The sequence below is a fragment of the Zalophus californianus genome, chromosome 11 (genome assembly GCF_009762305.2).
Source record: "Zalophus californianus isolate mZalCal1 chromosome 11, mZalCal1.pri.v2, whole genome shotgun sequence".
In the NCBI taxonomy this organism is placed as follows: Eukaryota; Metazoa; Chordata; class Mammalia; order Carnivora; family Otariidae; genus Zalophus; species Zalophus californianus.
The window spans coordinates 79,385,034-79,401,961 of NC_045605.1; the positions used below are offsets into that span (position 1 = coordinate 79,385,034).

At 34.5% G+C, this 16,928-nt stretch overlaps 1 protein-coding gene across 1 annotated transcript in view; it reads left to right on the forward strand.

Annotated features, from left to right (window-relative positions):
* Nucleotides 1-13,995: 13,995 nt before the first annotated feature.
* The window catches only part of ANO3 (anoctamin 3), a 437,993-nt gene continuing 435,060 nt past the window's right edge, over nucleotides 13,996-16,928 (forward strand). Inside the window, 1 exon segment of the mRNA XM_035722983.1 lies at nucleotides 13,996-14,149. Coding sequence (XP_035578876.1) covers nucleotides 13,996-14,149 — 154 coding nt within the window.

Sequence of the window (16,928 nt, forward strand, 5' to 3'; positions counted from 1 at the left end):
ATCTATTCACAGACTTTTTCTCTGCCTGGAAGCCTCTTACTCGAGATATCCACAAAGGACATTCCTATTTTCTTTCTATCTATTTTGCACTCATACAACACTCTTCCCAGGGAACTTCCTTGGCCACCCTTTTGTGTGCCATCTTTCTACCTAACATGGAGGGGGGGGCGTTAAAAATAATGCTTACTGTTCTTCATTTCACATTCTAGATTTGTCCGCTTTTTTCTGTCTGTCCCACTATTTTGGTAAACAATGCTTATAGCAATGACTGGCATATTGCAGACACTTTAAAATAAACGTGTTGAATGAATACATAGTTATGAGCTAGACGTTATGTTAACAGCTTTGAATATATTGTCTCATTTACTCTTAAAATAATCCTTCTCGGCATGGGTCTCATTATTCTACTTTTCACACATGGGGAAACAGATTCAAATATGTCAAATAAATTTAACAGATGCACATAAGTACTAAATATCTGAGACAGGGTTAATCCAGGTCTATATAATTTTAGAGTTCTAACATTTCCATCACTCTGCTGCCTTTCTGTTTGTTTTGGATGAGAAGTCAGGAAAATGATTTTATCTCTGCTGCAAACCATTATTTTATAGCATGATAACATGTTTTAGTATAAGATATTTATTAAATTAAGTCTAGTTTTACAAGGGTGTTTCTTCAGACTATTACAATTAAAGCTCTGATTGTTCTTTCTAGTATTACTTTCATCTGTTTTAGTAACTCTACTGAGATATGCAGTTTAAGGTCTTCATTAAAAAATAATGTGCAAATTCTTGAATCTAGTGACTTTAGGAGGTATATTTATCCTTAACCCTATGAGCGCCAGGACCAAGTCAGAATTATAAGGCTTTTTATAACACAGAATTCAAAGTCTACTGCACAAGTGACTAAGGTTCCAAGAAAAATAATTGTTTCCCTTTCTTTTTGTCTTCGCAAATTTATTTTGTGAAACCTTTATATTCTTGAGAAATATATCATCATATTATCTTGGGATTTCCTGATAAGTGCCCGACACGTTTTCTTAGGAACACCCATGTAATCATCTTTCCTGCATTAGAATGCCCCATTGGTTTAAGCTAAGAGTCACGTGATATGTAAGTGCAGAGGTGGTTTGACAAAAAGGATTTTTGTGGCTGTAGTTCATAGGAGGTGGAACGTGCAGCTAATGCATTCAGGTAACTTTTCCATATTTGTAATAAAACTTGTGTTAAATTGAATATTTCTAACTCTAAGTAGAGTTTTTAAACATATATTGGTGTGTGAGATTGATTCCCATAGTTAATCTTGGGCAGCTCTTTTGAGAAAATTAGGATGCAAATACCCAGGGCTTTTGGAATTTGCATTATCTATGTGAATAGTAAATGCAATGAGATTAGAACACTTTTCCCTCTATCAGTAGTTGTTGGTATTGGATGAAAATATGTTTGGATGTGTAATCAATCTGACTGATTTGAAGGGCTTTGAGCAACTTTGATACAGTGTGTGAACCTGTTAATATGTTAGGTATTTTATAAAATGTTATCTGGAAAATATTCTAGCTAGGTTGAAATAATCGCTCAATAGACTTAGAATCAAAAGCTTTTAAGATAAAATACCATTCAATAAAGTTAAAGTTGGACACCAAGTAGAAGAGGTCTTTTAATACTGTCACTGATTTTTTTTTTTTCCCCACTAAGCCTCAGGATTCAAGCTGGAGTTTGCCTTAGTTTTCTTTTTCATAACCCACTCTGGAAGTTTAAGCAAGTCAACTAATTTCATTGGGTCAGAACAAAATTTCAGATATTATAAATATAGCCACATAGTATTTAAAAACAAGTAAGCCAGAATTGTGGCAGCTATGTTTAAGGAATATGTTATGAGAAACTCAGATGTTATACACATCAATCAGTCCCTAGTGTTCGGGACTAAGCAGGCTCTGTGTTAGGCAATCTTATGCAGGATATCTTATTAAATTAATAAGATTTAGCAACCATAGACACTTCAGGTGATCTAGATGAATTGAAGAGGTGGAAAGGAAATCGAAGATCAACCAGGTTCACTGAAAACGTGACATATTTGGAAAAATAAACTGGCCTTTTTCAAGGCCAGAAAAGAGATTAACCTGAAATCTGCTTCCAAAGCTCCAAAGACATAAATATTTAAACTTAATTGGCATTTCAGCGACTTTTAACACACAAGTAGGTAGCTCCTCTGTCACTCTTCAAATTCAAGATAACAAAGAGACTGGTGGAAGAACAGTGGCCTGGCGAATCCTTTCCAAATCCACAAGGTGCCCCCGAGCACCAAATACTAATAGCTATTTTGGAGAAAGGGTGATGTTTGACTTCACTTCCAAAACGTTTTAGGTATTGGCCCCAGAATCCTGCCCATTTTATTCACTAAACATGTTGTCACCTGCATGTATGAAAATATTTGAATTGAAAATGTGCCCTAAAGAACTTTTAGAAACAATGAATAATTTTTGATGAACAATAAGCATGGATTCTCATGAAATCTCATGAAAACAGAATACAAGATTTTCCTGAGACAAGATTATGCAGAATAAGACCAATTACCTATATTGACATTCATTCTATGTCTTTCCTCTAAATCTCCAAGTAGTTTAGTACAGGACCCAACACGATAGTTTTGTTTTTTAATAAAATGAGCAAATGAATAGATGAAATAGTTTGATCACTTTCATGAATAAATCAAATTATTTTTGTTAATGCAATTTACTTGAAGAACAGTATACTTTGGGGCACCTGTGTGGCTCAATTGGTTAAGCAACTGCCTTCGGCTCAGGTCATGATCCTGGAGTCCCAGGATCGAGTCCCACATCGGGCTCCCTGCTCAGCAGGGAGTCTGCTTCTCCTTCTGACCCTCTCCCCTCTCATGCTCTCTCTCTATCTCATTCTCGCTTTCAAATAAATAAATAAAATCTTAAAAAAAAAAAGAACAGTATACTTTGTAAGTTTTAAATTTGTAAATTCCTGCAGGGTAATACTACTTTTGATGAAATTGAAAGATTAATGGCATACTGTGGATCGCACAGAAATACAGAACTCCAAGTCAATTTTGAGTCTGTCCTGTAGGTCCAAAGAGGTATATGACTTTTTTTTCAAAATGCATTAGTTATTGCAGAAATAAATATTGTGGGAAAGAATGCAAGGATTCACCCTTTAATCAAACACCTTCAATAGTGGGTTCCAGGGACCATTCTGATTTACGCTTGGTATCTTGACTTCTCACTCAGTTTAGTATTTGTCTAGGATTTTCATTTGTTAACAGTGAATAATTAATAATTAGTATTAATTTTTGTATTTAAATAAGCCCAGCAGTGTGTAAACCTTCACACTATGTTTCCATCTGCTGCCATGGTCTCATCTAGTAGTATGGGATCACATGTATTAAATAAACAGTTTCCTCACTTCCATACATGGGTAAAACTGAAACCCGATTCTCTTTTCTATAAGAGAGTGCTTCCTGATAAAACAATTTCCCTCAGATTAAGTAGCTGGGGCAACACCCTCCCTCCTGTACCAATCATGAGTGGTGGTTGGAGAAATATTATCGGCTGCTGCCCCTGGCAACCATTTTTGTGAACAAGCGTTGTGGCCTACAAAAACCCATAATAAAGAAAATACTAGAGGGAGTTCTTTAGATAGTAGAATCTGAGAGAAGTCCTGGAAAACTATGAAATTACAAAAAGAAATGAAGAGAAAAGGGTAAATATTTGACTAAATCTCAAAGAAGCCATGATAATATGTTCTTGTAGGGACTAAACATGTATAGAATTAGTTATAGCCCCAAAAGGTAGGAAACAGATAAAAGGAGTTAAGAAGTTCTAAAGTCTGTGCATTTTTTAAGATGTGGCAGAAGTGTCAATTTACTAAACTCAAATAAGTATGCTACATCATGGTAATCACTAAGCAAAAATTAAAGTATGCATAATAACATTATAGGAAAATAGGAATTACAAAAACAAAACAAAACAGTTGATCTGTCTGAAAGGTGAGACAAATTGAAAACAATGGTAGATTGAAACTCAAATATATAACTACATTTGATATAAATGCATTAAGCACAATGACTGTCAATGAGATTTCTTAAAAATCTCATTATGGTCTCCTTAAGAGTCAAAACTGTCATATAATAATGCATAAAGCTTGAAAGTAAAGAGATAGGAAAATGTTATACCATACAGATATTAACAAAAACCAGCCTGGTATGTCTAAACTATTATCAGATAAAATAGACTGTAAGTCAATAAATACTGGTAGATATAAGAAGTATTTTAATTTTTTAAAAGATTAAATCCACTATGAAGTGTTATAACTTTGCATACACCGAATAACATAACCTTAAATTACATAAAGCACATGTAACAACAATTAAACGGGTAAATTCACATAATAAGATTTTCACAGAATGTATTCGTTTGTGAAACATGAAGATAAAAAACACCACATATATAGAAGGTTTAAACAATATGATTAACAAATGGCTTTGTTGACTTATAAAGAACTCTGCACCCAAGTTCTTATGCTGGGCCATAAATGAGTTTTGACAAAGATGTAAAGATGGACATCATACCAAGTAAGGTCCCTGACCATGATAGAACTAAACTTTATCAAGAAAAATAAACTATAAAGAGAAAGAAGGAAGGAAGGGAAGGAAGAGAGAAAGTCAGGGAGGGAGGAATTCAGAGGGGGAGTGGGAGGAAGATTCCCCAAATTTGTGAATTAAGGTACTAAGTACTCTATAATTCAAATAAGAAATCTCAATGCCAATTAGAGGCCAATTTCAACTGAATAAAAATGATAATAACAAGATTTCTTATAATAGCAAACTATATATCAAAACATGTCAGATATAATTAAAACCATATTTAGAGGAAAATAAGTAACTTTAAATTTATATTTTAGAAAAGAAGATTGAAAATCAGTGACCTCTGTATGCCTCTTTGGAACCTAGAAAACAACAGCAAATCAATCCCAAAGAAAGTAGAAAGAAGAAATTTTTAAATACAAAAGTAGAAACAGGTATAAAACAGATGAATAAAAGAAAAAATCAATAGAGTTTACTATTGGCAATTTGAAGAGATTAATAGAACTGATAATGCTCTGAACAGAAGTGATCAAATCAAAGGAAAGAAGCCATAAACTACCTGCAACAGGAATGAAAAGTTAACATAACTTCAGATCCTACATACATTGAAAATATATTTAGAGGATTTTTTAAAAAGATTTATTTATTTATTCGACAGAGAGAGGACATGTGAGCAGGGTGGGGGGGCCAAGGAGGCGAGGGGTAGAAGGAGAGAAAATCTCAAGCAGACTTCCCACTGAGTGCGGAACCTGACACAGGGCTCAGCTCAAACTCACCCCTCTGAGATCCTGACCTGAGCTGAAAACAAGAGTTGAATGCTAAACCAGTTGAGCCACCCAGCCTCCCTGAGGATATTATGAATAATATTAAACAAAAGAATTTTTAAGTAGTAGATAGAAAAGGGTAATACCCAGAAAAAGACAACATTCCACAACCGACTGGAGGGAGAGGAGGAGAAACAAAAACAAAGACCTAGCTCTTTATCTATTAAAGAGAGCAAATCAGGGATTCACAATTTTTAGAGAAAATGTCTAAAACCAGGTGGTTTCCCAGCTAATTATATCAAAAATTTAAGAAATACTACCAATCTTAAAAAAAATACTTCCAGTGAATAAGAAACATAATAGTTTCTATTTTAAATGAGGACAGTATCATTTTCAATACATCTTTTTTTTAATATTTAAAGATTTATTTGAGAGAGAGCAAGCGGGGGTGGGGGAGGAAGGTGCAGAGGGAGAAGGGAGAGAATCTCAAGCAGACTCCCTGCTGAGCATGGAGCCAGACATGGGTTCGATCCCACAACTCTGAGATCATGACCCAAGCTGAAATCAAGAGTCAGATGCTTAAATGACCGAACTACCCATGCATCCCCCATTTTCAGTACATCTTAGCAGGACTATAAGAAAGAAAATTATGTGCTCATTTATCTCATAAACATAGATGCATTATTACCATCTGAATCCAGTAGTACATAAGAAGAATCATTATAATCAAGGCCAAGTTGAAGTTAATAAAGGAATAAAAATTTTGAGCTTGACAATCAATTTACAACATTTAAAGGGAGAAAAGGTATTAATCAGCTCAATAGAAATTGAAAAAGCATTTGGTAAAAGTCAACTCATGTTTATGATTCATAAAAACAAATCCGGGGCACCTGGGTGGCTCAGTTAGTCTGCCTTCGGCTCAGGTCATGATCCTGGGGTCCTGGGAGGGAGCCCTGTGTCAGGATCCCCGCTCACAGGGGAGTCAGCTTCTCCCTCTCCCTCTGCCCCTCCCCCTGCTTGTGCTCACTCCCACTCTTTCTCTCTCTCTCAAATAAACAAATAAAAATAATCTAAAAAAAGACAAAAAGGATAAATTCTTATCAAATTATGAATAAAAAAGAATGTCCTTAATCTAATAAAAAGGGTATCTACAAAAAAAACATAAAACAAACTGCATTCTTAGTGAAATAATGAAAAATTTTTATTGAGATTAGGAATGAAATAAGAATATTCACTATTACCATTTCAATCAATATTGTACTAGATGTACTAGTCAGCATAGAAAGGAGAAAAATAGGAAAACATAATTACTAGAAAGTTTCCAGGTAGGTAATTGCTATCATTGCATCATCCCTTGATCAAAACTGATCTAAAAGTCATACCATTTTGAACATCCTCTTATATATGTCTTTAAGTATTATAACACTTTGGGGGAATTTTACCCTTTTTTTAAAAAATATGAAACAGTTGGGGCGCCTGGGTGGTTCAGTTGGTTTAGTGTCTGCCTTTGGCTCAGGTCCTGATTCTGGAGTCCTGGGATCCAGCCCCGAGTCCTGGGATCGAGCCCCAAGTCGGGCTCCCTGCTCAGCAGGGAGTCTGTTTCTCCCTCTGCCCCACCCCCACTCATGTGCACACACTCTCTCAAATAAATGAATAAATAAAATCTTTAAAAAAACATGAAACAATTTCTCATAACATTTCCAGCTGGAATCCATAATGTGATTTGGAGTGTCTTAGGGTGGGGGGAAAAAGGGGAAAAATGGAAATAAAGAAATTCTGAGTCATTAGCCCATTTTAATTGATATTTTACTAATTTGTTGCCATTTTTATCTGTTTATCATCATTTGTGTTGTTTCCTTTTAGTTAATTTGCCTTATATTTTCTTCCTTAATTTTATTTATTTTTCTTCCTTCATTTTAAATTCTGCTGAAATAATCTGGATTTTTAAATCATAAAATTCTCTTATAATTATTTGACTTGTTTCAGAACAAAATTTTCAACAATTGTTTAGTCATAAAGGCACTTCTAACTAGATTATTTTTGCTCACCATTTGATATCTTTTTTTTTCTTGTTTTGAATTCCTTATTCTGATTCTTTTGTTTTTCCACCCTTTGGCTGGAGTATTTCCTCAAATAATGTTTTCAGATATAATACTTGAGCTACATAATTTGAGTCTTTCTTGTTTTATAATGACTTATTATTGCTGTGGTTTTGAATTATGGAGACATGATCATTTTTAATAATATCCTGTAAACTTTGCATTATATTCTGTCATTTGATATTGAAGCTAAGACGTCCTCCTTTTAAATTTGCACCACATTCTTTTCTCTACTGCCAAGTTTATCTTGAAATTTGTTAGAGATTGTCTTTGGCATTCAGATCACATCAAGATATGTTTGGTGTCAAGGTATGTACCTTTTTTCAATATTGGTACATTTGCCTGGCATTAATGTGATCCTTTGAATTTGAAGAATCAGGGCTTTCTTCCATACAGAAGCCTATTTGTTTTTATTTTCTTGCATTTTTATCATAAATTCCATTTTTCTTTGAGTTTCTATTTATACATATTACATTTTCTATCCTCTATTATAATTTCCAAATTTTATTTTTGCTCTATACTCAAAATAATTCTTCATGTTGATTTTTAATCAATTAATGTGCTTTTTACCAGTGATTTACCTGTTATCCAGTACTAAGTTGACTTTTCAAGTGTGCTTTTTACTTATTTTCAACAACTTTTTCTTGTACTCTGCTCCCTTTTCCTAGCAGCTTGTTTTTTTTTTTTTTATTGTATACATAGAATATTTTTTCAAATCTCACTGGAAGTAGAGGGTAAAATTATTTTCTTCCGTTTTATTGTACTTAGTATGATATGGTGAAGTTCATTGGATTTGATTGCTCAGTTCCGTTCTTTAAATTGTTTCTCTTCAAATATCTTTTCTTTCTCTCATATGATTATAACTCCACAGTTCAAGCGAAGCAGAGTGACTCCTGGGTTGGCAGGCAGTAACCTACATTATATTCAATGCATGATTTGTGCCAGTCACTGTGCCTGGACACTCTATAATTGGGATTTTGTTAAAATGGACAAACTCCTCTGACTTATTATTCACTGACTTGACTTCTGCTTTCACCACTGTTGAATGGAACTTGGTGCAACTGTTCATGGGAATTAAGGAAGGAAATTTTGGGAAGGCTGAGTGTGTACTAAAATTTCATTACAAAGAAGACTGGCTTGTCTCTCACTTTCCTGGGACACTCTGCAGTTAGGGAGAATGGCCCCTTCTCTGTCGTGTCCTGATAGCCAATTAAGGAAATGATTGTGATCTGATCTCTTGCTTCCTTAGTGCACAGTTGGAATCAAATAATGCTTATAACAACTCAACATATCTTGTATTTGCTTCAGTCTCGTGCTCCTACATGGGGCGGGGGTGGGGTGGGGTGGGCAGGGTCTTGTCTAGGCTTGTACTCAGGTTGACCTGAGTTACAGCTAGGCAACTTCCTCTTTGCCTTCATGGAATTGCCCATTACTCAATCAGTTCAGCCCTTACCTCCACTATATATTCCAGAATTTCTTCAGATTTTCTTATAGTTTACTCTTCTGCTATTGGTAGATTTTTAAAATTTCTTCAGTTTGTTCAGTAGTATTCTATGGTAATTTTTTCAGTTAGTTCAATGGTTAACTCAATGGAAGGCATAGTGGATAAACTTGTGGCCTCAAAGAGTCATTCTGAAACCTTTTCTAACAAAAATATATTGTCTGACATTCCTAACAGTTGTTCCCTTAGGAACTTGTAAATATATGGAAAAATGTAAAAAACAAGCTCACACTTTTTTAAGAATGTATTTTTATGATGCAATTAAAATTACAATTATCCACAATAAATTTAAGCATTTTCAAAATAAAATCAAGTTAGTTTAGCCTGCTAAGAGAACCCAAGACAGATTATAGCAAAATTAAGCATAGCTGAGAATAAGAAAGGTTTGTAAATATAGCCTACGTTTTGAAATGAATGAAGAACTAGAGACCTGAATTTACTGTAGCTACTAGCAAGTGGAGTGGTTACTATAGTAACAGAGATAAACTGATCCAGATTGAGAGAAAAATATTTGCAGCTGGACCAATCAAAAAGAGTAAGTTTTCTGTTTGGCATTTCCTGCCAATTCCTGTTTGTACTCTCAAAGGATGAAAAAAAAAAGGAGGACATGTTCTGGGTATTAGGAAGATGATATGAGTTAAAGGTTTACATGGATATTTTCTAAGACTTATAGAAAACTGTTCTAAATCGAAGTGTTAGCTAAGATGTCATAGAAAACAATTAAAAACTTGAAGTCTACAATAAAATTAAGGTAGTATTTCTATCGCATACAATGTTATATGCACGTTATATCTCAATAAAACCAGGGAGAGGGAATAAAGTACTTATTGACTTAAAAGAAAAAAAACATACTTGAAGTCTACACAGGCTGGATGGAAGTTAAAATGTTCTGACCAAAGGCTCAGGAATAGAGAACTGCTGAGCTGATTCTTGACTATCCACATTAACTAAAAGGCCTTTATTACCAACATTTCTGGAGGCCTCAGGAGATGTTTGTATCTAGGTTACTAGTGGAAAAGAACAATGAAGTGAGTTTGTTGACAGAGTTTGCTTATCTCTATTACACAAAAGAGTAAAATCTTATATTTTATATATTGAAGAATAGTAATTTCTAGTTTATGGGTATATGAGCCATATCAAATGACTGTATGGGATTTATAAATCCACCCACATATTTGCAATTATCTTAGAGCAAATCAGTAACATTTTTCACACATATGTAAACAAATTTTAAAAGGTATATAGATGTAATTAATAACATAAATGCTAGTGAATTTCAAGTAGTTTTATATGATTATATCAGATATTAATACTCAGAATACAATAATATGAATACAGAGGGTTGGATAACTGTATATTTGTAAGTATTCTCTTTTAGTTCCAAGATGTCCTCATGCTCAAAAACTAAGGCCCACCGCTAAAGACAGTGAGACTCTCCTGTGACATCAGATATCATCCCCTCAGGGTCTTACTGAAAATCATTTATCTGGTGATTTAACTGCAACTCTCAGGCCAGATCACATTTCCATGTAACCATACCCTTTAAATCATTGCTTGAATGAGGGAACACTTGAGGATTTGGTCAAATTTATGGGAGGTAAAGAGGGTAGAAATTATCTAGTAGTTAAACACCCATGAGCAACTCAAATTAAACCATTTTAGACTCTCAGAAAGTACCCCCTACCAAACACCATGACAGATATTTCAGTTGAGAATTGTAAAGCCCAATCTTTCATGATTCTAGATCCTACTTTTTTCCTTTAAATTGTATATACACTTTTTTTTTACCCTTTATTCATTTCCTTGTATTTGCTTTTCTTTTTCCTACCAACCGTCTTTTCCTCAACTCATTTTCTCACTACTGACCAATGTGTATCTTTTCTAGAAGCTTTAACACAGAAGTTAAGAATCCATAGGTGGTAGGGAGACAAGTAAGAATCTATATTACTATGAAAGCACTGTCAGGTATTCCGAATATATACTGATAGTTTAATATTTATTTTAAGCAATGATAGTATTTTGCAGAATTATTATTTATAATTTTGATTCTGCTTTTACCTTCTTATGTAAGTAAAGTGTCATGTAATTACCAATGAAACTTGGCCATGTTGGCCATGTTAGTCAGATTTTTCAGGCCTGTTCCAGAATGATAGTAGACTAAGCTTAAATAGCATTTTGTTTGTTGTCCATGCTGTTGGAATGACAGTCATTCCCGAGCCATGAGCAGTAGTTTATTAAGGCATGCGGAGCAGAGAGACAATTTTCTTTCCTTGTTTGTTCAGTTATAATAACTAATGATAATTAAGACATGCCACTTTTTGTCCAGAATACTTTTTATATTATAACAACAATGAATTTACAAACCTCTTATATATATTTTACTTTCTCAAAGAGTGCTGGATAAAGAAAGTAAAATTACTTCAAACATGCCATTCTTCATGTGTAGCACATCTATTGCCATAACTCATACTACAGTTATAACTAAAATCCCAGTCAATTACAGCTCTCTTTCCCACTGAGAGCAGATCTGGCCCACATCTTTTCCATTGAACCTGTCTTAACATTCTTGTGTCTAAGTTAATACCTAATACAGGGTCAATAAATACTCACTTGAGCAAAGAAATAAAGTAGTGAATAAATAATGGATTTAAAAAGGCCATCAAAGAACTAATCTGAACTTAATCTAGTTTGACTCCCTAAATTGAAGGATGACTTTTGCTAAATTATTTTTTGAAATATGTCAGTGGGTACCTCCTCATGATCATCGTGATGCACTCAAGTACAGAAGATGAGTAAAAGCGAGATCCTAAATTAATTTTTTTTTAAGAGAGAGCGAGAGAGAGAGTGTGTGTGTGTGTGCATGCGCGTGTGCTTGGTGGGGGCGAGGGGCAGAGGGGGAGAGAGGGAGACAGAGAGAATCTTAAGTAGGCTCCATGCACAGTGTGAAGTCCAAAGCAGGGCTCAATCTCACCACCCAGAGATCATGATGTGAGCCGAAATCAAGAGTCAGATGTTTAACAGACTCAGCCACCCAGGCGCCCCTTAAATTAAATTTTCTAAGGTGAGCAACATAATCTTCTGCCCAGCTACTCAGAGGGATCAGATGTTTTACCTCTTAAATAGTACAAGAGTGTCAGCCTCCTCAATCCCTGTCTTTTTAGCATTTGCTCCTCCACTGATGACCTACTCATATTATGAAATCAATCTTTTATGTTTCTCAAGCTGTGTATTTTATTTGACCACCATTTTTTAAATATACCTTTTCCTCTAAACTTCATTAGATATAATTGCATATAACATTGTGTATGTTTAAGGTATATAATGTGATCATTTGATATATGCAGATATTTCGTAATGATTACCACAACAAGGTCCATTAATACATATTTCACCTCACAGTTTGTTTGCTGTTGTTGTTGTTGTTATTGTTGTTGTTTTGGTGGTGAGAACATTGAAAATCTACTCTCTTAGCAACTGTCAAGTATGTAATACAGTATTGTTATCTATAGTCACCATGCCATACATTACATATGCTCCTAGATCTTACCCACCTTATAACTGGAAGTTTATACCCTTTGACCAACATCTCCCATTACTCCCTTTGACCAACACCCCCCAGCTCCTAGCAAACACCAGTCTAACTCTGTTTCCACAGGTATGGCTTTTCTAGACTCCACATATAGGTGAGATCATGCAGCATTTGTCTTTCCTTTGACATCTCATTTAGCATAGCTCCTTCAAGTTCACTCCATTTTGTCACAAGTAGTAAGATTTCTTTTTTTTATGGCTGAAAATACCCCATTGTATATCACATTTTCTTTATCATTCATCTGTCAGCAGACACTTAAATAGTCCATGCCTTGAGTACTGCAATGAACAAAGGGTGCAGATATCTCTTTGAGACAGTGATTTTACTTCATTTGTATGTATACCCAGAAGTGAGAATGCTGGATCATATGGTAGTTGTTTTTTTTTAATTCTTTGAAGAATCTCCATCATGTTTTCCATAGTGGCTGGACTAATTTACACTCCCATCACTGTTGCATAAGTGTCCCCTTTTCTCCACGTCTTTGCCAACACTTGTTATTTCTTGTCTTTTTGATGATAAGCTTTTCTAATAGGTATGAGGTGATATTTCGTTTTGGTTTTGATTTGCATTTCCCTGATAATTAGTGATGTTGAGGTCCTTTTCATGTACTTATTGGCCATTTTATGTTTGGGTTGGAAGACAAAAATGTTGTTTGCTCATTTTTAAAAATTGAATTACTATTACTACTACTACTGCTACTACCGAATTGTATGAGTCTCTTCTATTTTTTTGGATATTCAGATATTAGATAAATGATGTACAAATATCTTATTCCATTCTGTAGGCTGTCTGTCTTTTCATTTTGTTGATTGTTTCTTTGTTGTGCAGAAGATTTATAGTTTAATTTACCTTTTAATCTCCACAATCATAGTCATCTTTCAATAACAATCAGGACTATAGTCTCACAACCCTGACCCTGGAAATATCATTTAGGATTAATTTCCTTCCAAATTAAAACATTCCTTGATGAGCTGCCCAGTGGAAAAAAGCTTCATTCTCTTACAGTCCTTAGCCCCACCCAGCTGATCTTTTGTATACAGAAATGTGAATGAGAACTTCCAATACCAAGTTACTAAAAGCATCTCTGCAGCCTTGCCTATGTCTTCACTTAACCCATTTTACTTTTCACCGCAGCCTCTCTGAATGGGGTTAGTACTGCTGTCATTTTAAGGCAGCAAGATATCGTCAAGAAAAACAACTCTAAAATCCATCCATCCTGTTGAAGTCAATTGCCTAGAAAAGGCATGAATACAGAAAACTTAGAGAGTCAGCTCTGCATGTTTTATTTCTTTTGGATTTCCAAGTGAGAATAATCACCGGAAAGCCTGAAGTTACCACTGATTATAATACAGTGATTTTTTTTTCTGTCTCCTATGATTTTTAAAACTTCAGCAGTGTGAACTTTGGCTTACATAGTTCTTTAAGAATTTTGCCATGTCAACTGTGAAGTTTGAGCTGGATTATCTTTCTCCTGAAGGCTTCAGACATGAGCATGCTTCCAACCCAGAATTTACTTTAACCTGTTTGACTGAACTCTCTGATGATTCTAGTCAATTGGAACTTCAGCACTCCAATTCTGTCCCCACTGGTAAGCTAAACTTTAGATTGATATTTTTGTGTATCTTACATCTGTATTTTCTTTAATGTCAGATATGTAACAAATAAATCTTGATGTCACCTACTTTGTGGTGGTAAAACTGATGTCAATTTTAGTTTCTTCAGTTGTTTTTCCTCAAAATATATAAATAAATTTCTACAAAAAGAACAGAGCATTCTTCCAATAGAGTGAAATGCCAGAAAACAAACTTAAAGAACACATTTAAGAAAAATGTTAATAGTGAAGTAGATTTTGTTTTTCTGAACATTCAAGCCTATCAAGTCTTAGCTTTGTTTAGGATGATTGATGAAATCAGGGGTTGTATCCATAAACTGCAGAAAAAGTCCTGCCATCTTTCATTCATCTTTTTTATTTGTTTCCTTTTATATAATTATATGAAGGTTAATATGTGCTCTTTACCTTCTCGTTAAGAGTAAGAGAACATTCCTTTTGCTTATATTATTTTATGACCTAATTTAGATTCTATATGAGCTGACGGTGTTGACAGAATTCAATGTGAAAATTTTATTTTTGACATCTGTGGGTGGTACTTATTTATCCAGCATCCAACAGTTTTCATTTTAGCATTGCCGTTTTGAGGAAACAATGCTATACACTAATAGTCTGCATACATCAAGAAATTCTGTGGGTTTGGTTTACAGTGAACAGCTATGAGAAGTCAATAATGAATTAGTTGTGCTTTGTAGAAAAAATGTATAATAAATAAATATTTTAAATATTATTCTAAAGTAAAATTCCCTTATGAGCTAGTTGTTTATCTTTCCTCATAAAAAAGACAGGCCAATGAGAAAAGTAAAAGTTAAGCAAAGTCTTCATAGCTCTGAATGTTACAGGACATTAATCTTTGTCCAATGAAAAAGAACTTGTAGGAATAACAAATTCCATTTTGCAACCAGAGGATTCTTCTAAGAAAACTTGGCATATTTATTTATTTTGAGGTGTTTGAAAAGAAGTTTTATGTGACTCCCAACCAATCGCTGATTTGTTGTTCGTAGACTCTTGTATTATATGACTTGTTTATAGTATGGGCAGTTCTATAATCAGGAGATGTGACAACTTTTTAAATTTTCTTTCCTCCATACTATTATTTCTCTTTCTTAAATGGAAAGTCTTACTGGGTATTGAACCTATAATTTCATAAATGGAAAAATCAGTTTTGTTTTGTTTTGTTTTGTTTACAAATGAACAGTACACTATAGTAGACTTAGGAAAATGAGGTTTTATAAATAAAGTATGTACCAGTTTAATCATGGTTTAAATACCCATGTTCTTTTCACCACTTTTCTGTCTTCTAGTCATCTCTGTTCCAGTTAGCACATCTATTCCAATCAATTCAGCTGCTGTCTTTATGAAGCTGACATTACATATCTGTAGCTTAGGTATGAACTCTTCCCCAGTGCCTGGAAGACACTTTCACCTCAATATCCTTGGCCGTGCCTCAAATTCAACACAAATAAGCTAAACTCCCTAAAAATGCCTCCTCCTTCTTACATTCTTATTTTTGTCAATACCCCCTAAGTCATCTCAGACATTCCTTAGCATTTATTGCAATATAAAGTACATGTTTATTTATATGCGTATTAGTTTAATATAGGTCTTTCTTACCTCTTTGTTCACCACTATGGCGCCACTACTCAATAGGGTGCCTGGCAATAAAAGATTCTTTATATCTTGACTCATTGATTGCCTGGCTGAGAGACTGAAAGATTGGCCCTCTTTATTTCCCTGGTTCGTGCACCTGTATAGTCTTCTACCTGACCTCACCTTCAGGTTTTCCGAAACAAGCCTCTTCTAGATTGACAGCCACACAATCCTTACTAAGCACAAGTCTGACCTATTCCCACCTTTGTTTGCAATTTCTAGGTCTGTGTGACCTTGTTTTAAACCTGTTGCTCTAGGATCTAAATCTTTTTTCCCCCCAGAACTTTGCTAGTTTCATATAACCTACCTATATCCTACAAGAATGATTTAAACTTTACAATTAATGTTCATGTTATTTTTTTCAAAATAATTTCTAATAAATATTTCTCCTTCCTCTGTTTATTAAGATCTCACTGAGAACAAAAATATATCATCTTCTTCCCAAATGCCTATGGTTAACTCTTTATAAAGGAATATTTCCTGTCTCTAACTTCCACAAAAATTTGTCCTATATATGAAAACGTTCACATTCTAGGTTGTTGTTGTTGTTATACATACAATGTCCATGTCTCCTCTTCTATCAGATGATGTTTCTTGAAGGTAATTGCCTTTTCAAAATTGTTTTTGCCTGTGCATCATGCACATGTCATAAATATGATTAATTGAGTGACCTAAATAGTAAAGTGAGGTTTATCTTTTAATTTATTTCCTGCCATAGGGAGTACTTGTGTAGGTCAAGTTATACATGCATTTTATCTGCCAAAATACTATGTGGAAATTACCACACAATTTTTTGCTTGGTGATATCATCATACAGGATAGTACCAATGTGGAATTTGTCCTTCATTTAAAACTGTTATGGAGGGGCACCTAGGTGGCTCAGTCGTTAAGCATCTGCCTTCGGCTCAGGTCATGATCCCAGGGTCCTGGGATCTAGCCCCGCATCCGGCTCCCTGCTCCGCAGGAAGCCTGCTTCTCCGTCTCCCACTCCCCCTGCTTGTGTTCCCTCTCTCGCTGTGTCTCTCTCTGTCAAATAAATAAATAAAATCTTAAAAAAAATAAAACTTTTATGGAGCATTGAGCATCTTAGAATCTACTTTGTATGCTA